We start from the raw sequence: 7,415 nt of genomic DNA on the forward strand, positions 1-7,415 counted from the left end.
GGAAGCGGAGATCAGCCAGTGTTTGATATCAACCGCAGAGCAAGCCTCATTCCTACCTGCAGGACTTTGTATAGCCAGAGAGACTTTCGAGATCTGCTCTTGTAGCGTCTCAACAAATGGGTGCTGCCAGGTTTAGCGCCACCCAAAAACAGCTAACTAACTAGTTATTTATAAGGCTGTCGGGCTTTGTCTCGCCCCCGTCTCTCTTCTTGACTCTATAAATCAGCGTCAACAGTCACATTGTGGTGCGTTGGACGGAGTAAATAATAATATAAAAGATATAACCAAGTAATCGTCGCTGCGTCGTTGTTTTTCTTTTTCTTTTTCTTTTGTTTTTCGCTGCGCCTTTTCACGCCGAAGCGACCCGCGAGTTACATAGTTTAGGTAGTGAGGAAACTCTCTTCGCCGGGCTCGTCACATGTTCTGCGCTGCTCGCCGGCCTCAACATCTGCGACTTCGACGTCAACCGCAACTTCAGCTCCCAACAACCGCCGGCGTCGTCCCTGTCTTTGTCGAATATCCCGTCTCTCTCTCCCTCTCTTCTCTCTCTCTCTCTCTTTTTCTGCGTGCTCTCCCGGTGCTGTCTTCTGTAAGCTGTCTTCAACTTCACATGCCGAGCTAGGCGGGATGCAGTACGTTAGGAGTATCAGCGGTTCGGTATCTAAGACATGGAATTCTATCAATCCGGCTACCCTCAGCGGTGCCATCGACGTGATAGTCATTGAGCAAGAAGACGGTCAGTCCCTTCCAGGCCCGGGTGATACGCTGATGCACGCAGTTGCTGACCGTCCCGATTTCAGGAACACTCGCATGCTCGCCGTTCCATGTCCGTTTCGGCAAATTCTCCCTCCTTCGGCCGTACGAGAAGAAGGTAGGCTTGCCAGTCTCCAGCGGCAGAAGGGACTTGAAGAGATGGAACATCTTGCTAACTAGTCATTCTTCAGGTCGAGTTCAGTGTCAATGGGGTCAAGCAAGACTATGCCATGAAGCTCGGGGAAGGCGGGGAAGCCTTTTTCGTATTTGAAACCACTGGTGACGTCCCAGAAGACCTGCAGACTTCACCTGTTATATCTCCTGCTGCTAGTCCGCAGCAGTCGCCAAATGAGCCAAGTAACAACAGTACCCTAAACCTACAAGAACCCGAATACCTTGACCTTACCTCAAAGTCGTCTACCCCTCCAAAACAGACCCGCGCGACAACTGAACCCCTCTTGGATAGCGAAACTGAACGATCCTCCCCTGTCTCGAAGAATGTACGTGAACCAGGACATAAGCTAGACAGATCTCGGTCAGATGACCTGCTGGAAGCTGGCCGTGCAAATGGCCAGAGTGCAAACAGTTCACCACAGACGACGAGATCCCAGAGCCCACCCCCAATATCCCGTCAAGAGGCATACTCCAGAGCTATTTCACTATCCAAAAAGCTATCCGGGTCGAATATTCCTTCCAAGGTGACTGAGAGTGGTGATCTGATGCTTGATATGACTGGATACAAGAGTAGCGAGGACGAGGCCCTGAGAGCAGAGGTGGTTGCTCGTAAGATCCTAGCCGAAGAGCTGGAGGGGAACTATGATATCGGTGCCTTGATTGGGGCCGACGAGCATGGGAATCTATGGATCTACAGCAGCGAAGAGGCCAAGGAGGCGGCTGGTCGGAAGGCTTCCTATAGCGCCCTACAGCACCACAACGGTATGGCAGATGATGCCGTATCGGACCCAGGATACCAAAGCGATAATGATCAGCTAGACTACAACAACCATCCGCAGAAACATCACCGCTCTCAGTCAGACGCACAGTTGGAATATCCTACCCCGCCGCAAACCCCGACAGATAAGCAGCCGGAAGGCGGTCGTAGTTATGCGAAGACCTTGCGTTTAACGAGCGATCAGCTTAAGGCACTCAACCTCAAGCCCGGTGCAAACCCGATATCCTTTAGTGTCAACAAGGCCGTTTGCCCCGCAACCATGTATTTATGGAGCTACAAAGTTCCTATCGTCATCTCTGATATTGACGGGACCATAACCAAGTTAGCTATGCGTCTGTACCCTATACATAGATCATAATTTTTCTAACTTCTTATTATAGGTCTGATGCTCTTGGGCATGTGCTGAATATGATCGGCCGAGACTGGACTCATCTTGGCGTTGCAAAGCTCTACACTGACATTGCAAGCAATGGTTACAACATCATGTACCTAACAAGTAGGTCTACCGGCCAAGCGGACACCACCCGAGCATATCTCAAAGGGATTTTGCAGGATGGATATAAAATCCCCCAAGGTCCAGTGATCATGAGCCCTGACCGAACAATCGCCGCACTACGGCGTGAGATATACCTCCGCAAACCGGAAGTATTCAAAATGGCCTGCCTGCGCGATATCCTTAGTCTTTTTGAAGGACGCCAGAACCCATTCTATGCCGGCTTCGGTAACCGTCTTACCGACGCACTCAGTTATCGATCCGTCAATATCCCCTCAACCAGGATATTCACCATCAACTCCAACGCAGAAGTCTCACTTGATCTTCTCAGTTTAACCAAATATAAGAGTAGCTATGTGACAATGAGGGAGCTGGTTGACCACTTCTTTCCCCCCGTCAGCACACTTGTGCAGGAAGGTGGCGAAGAGTTTACTGATTTTACATATTGGAGGGACCAGCCGAGGGAGCTGGATGAGTTTTCACTTACAGACACCGACGCCGGCTCAGACCGGGCTGACGATGACGATGAATATGATCTTGATCACCGCAGCGGTATCCATGAGACCTATATATCTCGTGACTCTATAGAGATTTCTGGCGATATGAATGATTCTATACATGATTCCGTGTACGAGGACATGGACGACATTTCTGAAGAAGATGAATACGAAGAAGAAGACGACCGGAGGATGTCTGATGAGGTTCCTGCATGGTCGAACGAGGAAGATACTGACGATCCCGGGGTACCCAAGTCTCCCGCACGCACTCCCAGAAGTCTTCCCGTTCGCTAGAGTAATCGCAGTGCCACATTACGCTATCGGATAGATGGCTGTGTATTTTTTTTTTTTTTTGGACTATGGCTGGCTGGCGTTTCAGTCCCGGAGTTTCGCTTTTCTTTCTGTTTCTCTATATCTTTCCCCATTCTTCTGGGCGGCCCGATATAGATGGGACTATATACCCCCTTTTCGGAGGTCTACCCGGGACTCAGCTCCCTGGCTTCATTGCTTGAGCATCTGGTGCATTCATGAGCGGGATTTGTTTCTTTCCTTTCTTTCCTTTTTTTAGAGTGTTTCCCTTGTTTACTCCCTCCTGTCTTGATATCTGTTGCTGCTTTCTCCATAAGCCGGCGAGCGTGCTGAGCCTGTGATGTTAGTTCGGTGTAGACTCTAGTTAATAGAAATGTTTAATTCGCCAACCTCTCGTCTACATTCATAGGTTCCCTTCCCCTGAATCAGTATTGTCCAGTAGAAGATGCTTTATCCCTCCACTCAGCAACGACAAAAATTGGGCATCCCCATTTTCCTACGGAGTAGGGATATTATTATATCTCAGGCAGAGCGACGGCATGATGGGAGTTCTCGGGCGTTGGCTTCAACCTTAAACTGTGTTTCACGTGACAAGGGATCCGCGACTTCAAGATCGCAAGCAAAAGAAACAACCAAAGCTGCGAGCGACAACATCTTCGTCCGCCTTGCTGTCCTCTAGTACGCACTCACACAGCCGAGAAGAGCTGGTGCTTTCAGAGCTCATCGCTTCCTTTTCCTTTCGGTACCATATTCTCTCGGCTCACGGCCGCTACCAAGAAACTACGATCCCCGCTTGCAGGTCAGGCGATATACATGCGCTCAGGGCTGTCATCATAACCAGACCTCCACCGAGTTGCCCCGGATTTTCTCAAGCCCTCAATTTATCATAATAATACGCGATGGCTTCACCCAGGCCTAATGCGACTCCTATCGCGGGACCGTCCGCTCCTTCAACACAGCCAATCACGCCTCCGGCGGAGCCTCTACCATCATCAAACCCAGCTGCGCCTGCAAGTACCACCCCAGCTCAGATACCGTCTACCTCACTACAAGATAGCGGTAAAAGCAGAAGACCTAGAGATGCCCGATTAATTCACATGTTATTGGCCTCTCTTGGAGTCACTTCCTACCAGGAACGAGTCCCGCTCCAGCTACTCGATTTTGCATACAGATACACCTCAAGCACTTTACAAGATGCAGTATATCTAGCGACTGAGGGCTATCCAGGAGAACTACAGAAAGAGGGTGGTGGTCGAGCCCATGCGCATCAAGATGGCAGCAATGGCGTTAGTTTAGGTGCACTGCGAATGAGCATTGCTTCTCGGTTACATTATCAATTTCAGCCAGGCCTACCCAAGGAATTTTTAATGGACCTTGCGGCGGAAAGGAATCGGATTATGCTACCTGGTGTCTCAAGGGGACAAGAGGGAGCGTCAAGTAGCGCCACAGCTTCGGGACAGGAAACCATGATGGGTGGTATACGGTTGCCACCGGAACGGTTCTGTCTGACAGGAGTAGGGTGGGATATGAAAGGAGAATGGGAGAGTGAAGGTGAAGAGGAGGTGGAAGTCGATACGCAAGCTGCTGGTGCTGGTGCGCCTGCTGAGAAGGATGCAGAAGAGAGGGAAGAGGAAGATGACGAAGACGGGCGGATGGAAGATGTCTTTGGCCATACTTCCACCGCAGATGCCAATAAGGACGAAGACAAGACCATGACGGATGTCTGATTCCGCCTCATACTAGGCCGAACGTCGAAATACAATAATTAACCACGGCGTTGCTAATTAAAGAAGAAACAGCTAATCTAATATCGGCTGGCGTATTGGAGAGGAGGGTTTAAAACACTGCATGTTGCAAAAGGAGGCTTCTTAGCGGAGATCTATGGGTTTTATTTTGTACAATATCTAATCATTATGCTTTCTAAATGGCACAGGGTTATGAGCCAGATGTTGACCCCTGTAACTCTTCCAGAGTAAAGAAAAGGATAGCGTGCTAGCTTGCTAGTTTGACAGCAACTGGGTATATGGCTTGAGAGATTGCACTTGCAAGAGACCGCATCCGAGTATATAATACAATTAAGCAGAAAAAGGATATAATCCGACTCCAACCCGAAGAAACGCCTGGTAGTTGCTGAAATAGAACAATCGGTCCAAAGGAGTAACGTACGTCTATCATAGTTTCTCATGAACTCTTCGCGGCTTTGGCTGCAGCCCGTTTCTCGTCGTCCTTCTTCATCATGGCAATAACTTCTTGTCTCCGTTTTTCAGTCTCCTGAGCTTCTCTTTCTCGAGCTCTTAATCTCTCCTCTCGACCGGCAAACCATTCTTCTCGCGCCAAATCTTCTATCTCGGGTCGGGCGTGAAGAACCATACAGGCGTTCATGGCAAGCCGCTGCTTTCGACAAACCCATGTAGCGGTAACTGTACGGTTGACTGCGCACGCTGCAAATTCTATCATAAAATAGATAAGCCCATTAGTTATAACGCTCCCGCGTATAATGTTGCCTGCACAACGGGACGGCTCTCGTAAAGAACCCAAGCGCAGACTTACCTTTTATTACTGGATCACAAAGCCCCCTGACCTTTTTATAGTACGCCTGCTTCACTTCTGCCTCCTGAGTAGCAGACAGTGGCGTAGGGTTCCGAAGGTCGACCCTTCGACGAGCTGGTGTCGGGGGGGTTTCCGTAGCCGACGGGGCGGAAGTGGTGGCCATCGCTGCTGGGTTTTCAAGAGAAGGAGACAAAATAGGAGAATGGTATATATAGCTAGTCCATCCGCTACAATGGAAGCTGACTGAAGGGCCGCTGACAAACTGGCCGTGGAGATGTTCAAGCTGTCATCGACACCTCGTTCATACAGTCGGTATCAACGAGGTTGGTTCAAGCTCTTCGAGTTGGAAACTTATTTTTTTTTTTTTTTTTTTTTTTTTTTTTNTTTAAAACTCAAGAAACTTTTCCAACATCAAACAAAAAATCCGGCTGTCAACAACTTCAAACGACTTCGACTCTTCAGCGTCCGTTTCTTATATTATTCCCAGCCCTAAGGCAAACAGATACCAAGTCATTTTGACTTCAGGTCATTTAATTACCGGTTCACGGTTTGAACGGTCATCATGTCGTCCATGCGAAATGCTGTGCAGCGGCGTGTGCATCGCGAAAGAGCACAGCCAGCTGCCCGTGAGAAATGGGGCCTCCTAGAAAAGCACAAAGTGATAAGAACCCTAGATTTGTGTCTCCTGGCGAATATAAGCTTGATTTGCTAATGGTATGGTGTCAATGTAGGACTATTCCCTTCGTGCCAAAGATTACAATCTCAAGAAAGCCCAGTTACAACGCCTGAGAGAGAAGGCTCGAAACCGTAATCCAGATGAGTTTGCCTACGGAATGATGTCAGAAGGCTCCCAAACACATGGGAAGCATGGAGCCAGAGAATCGAAATCCTTGAGCCATGCGACTGTGAGCCTGTTGAAGACACAGGATGCAGGGTATTTGCGGGTCGTAGGAGAACGAGTTCGGAGGCAGCTTGCGCAAACCGAAGAAGAGGCAAATCTACAGAAGGGAATAAAAAGAGTAGAGAGTCTAGGCGGGAAGAAACTAATTTTTGTCGACTCGGTGGAAGAGCAGCAGCAAGAAAAGGCGAACAGGGATGAGCAAGAAGATGACGGAGAGGACGATGAAGATGCCTCCAGGGAACTGACCGTTGAGGAATTGAAGCACATGGCTAAGACCATGCCAAAAAAGCAAGTTGAAGCCGAGAAACGAGCAAGAAAAGAGCTGTTTATTGCGCGACGGATGAAGGAAAAAGCGGCCGAGTCCCGGCTAAAGAAGCTTGCGACCCTCAAACAGCAGCACGCAGATATATCGGCTGCAGAGGAAGAGTTGGCTCTACAGAGGGCAAAGATGGCCAGATCTGTAGGGGGTGTGAATAAACACGGCGTCAAGTGGAAGGTCAGGGAGCGGAAAAAATAATTATTCAAATCGTCTTTTGCGCCTATAATAACGAGACTACGAATTTCCTTCTGGCGTTCAATGGGGTTAGAAGAGGCAGTGATATAATGATTTAATATTGGGATTAAAGTATATCAATGACCGGGAACTGGGGAGAAAAACAACCAGAGCTGCCCGAGAGCTGCAAACAAGATAAAACGCAGATAAAACACGGAAAACTATCGTACTCAATTCCTACGCTACCGTTCTAATGACATCAAAGGAGGCCATGTTGAAAATTTACTGGCCATCCATCGCAGCCATGCGAATAGACACTGCTCGTCGATGGGCGTCCAATCCTTCTACGGATGCCAGCTGCATCACAGCACTGGATACGTTGCGCAAACCTTCAGCTGTCAGATTTGAGCTTGTGATGTGCTTTACAAAGGAGGCAAGATTCACTCCAGAGTACTGCTTTGCATATC

At 48.9% G+C, this 7,415-nt stretch overlaps 4 protein-coding genes across 4 annotated transcripts; 3 read left to right on the forward strand and 1 right to left on the reverse strand.

Annotated features, from left to right (window-relative positions):
- Positions 1-418: 418 nt before the first annotated feature.
- On the forward strand, positions 419-2,989 carry TRV_02756 (uncharacterized protein; the record flags this gene model as incomplete). The annotated part of the gene is made up of 4 exons (XM_003023067.1): positions 419-589; positions 634-871; positions 934-2,026; positions 2,086-2,989. The coding sequence occupies 4 exons, from the start codon at positions 419-421 to the stop codon at positions 2,987-2,989; spliced, it is 2,406 nt and encodes an 801-aa protein (XP_003023113.1).
- Positions 2,990-3,903: 914 nt separating this feature from the next.
- TRV_02757 (uncharacterized protein) lies at positions 3,904-4,731 on the forward strand (the record flags this gene model as incomplete). Its single annotated transcript, XM_003023068.1, has 1 exon — positions 3,904-4,731. The coding sequence occupies one exon, from the start codon at positions 3,904-3,906 to the stop codon at positions 4,729-4,731; it is 828 nt and encodes a 275-aa protein (XP_003023114.1).
- A 454-nt stretch (positions 4,732-5,185) lies between these two features.
- Positions 5,186-5,386, reverse strand: TRV_02758 (uncharacterized protein; the record flags this gene model as incomplete). The annotated part of the gene is made up of 1 exon (XM_003023069.1): positions 5,186-5,386. The coding sequence occupies one exon, from the start codon at positions 5,384-5,386 to the stop codon at positions 5,186-5,188; it is 201 nt and encodes a 66-aa protein (XP_003023115.1).
- Positions 5,387-6,116: 730 nt separating this feature from the next.
- TRV_02759 (uncharacterized protein) lies at positions 6,117-6,972 on the forward strand (the record flags this gene model as incomplete). Its single annotated transcript, XM_003023070.1, has 2 exons — positions 6,117-6,212; positions 6,286-6,972. The coding sequence occupies 2 exons, from the start codon at positions 6,117-6,119 to the stop codon at positions 6,970-6,972; spliced, it is 783 nt and encodes a 260-aa protein (XP_003023116.1).
- Between the last annotated feature and the right edge of the window lie 443 nt (positions 6,973-7,415).

This window comes from Trichophyton verrucosum, assembly GCF_000151505.1.
Source record: "Trichophyton verrucosum HKI 0517 chromosome Unknown contig00238_1.f1.exp, whole genome shotgun sequence".
Lineage (NCBI taxonomy): Eukaryota > Fungi > Ascomycota > Eurotiomycetes > Onygenales > Arthrodermataceae > Trichophyton > Trichophyton verrucosum.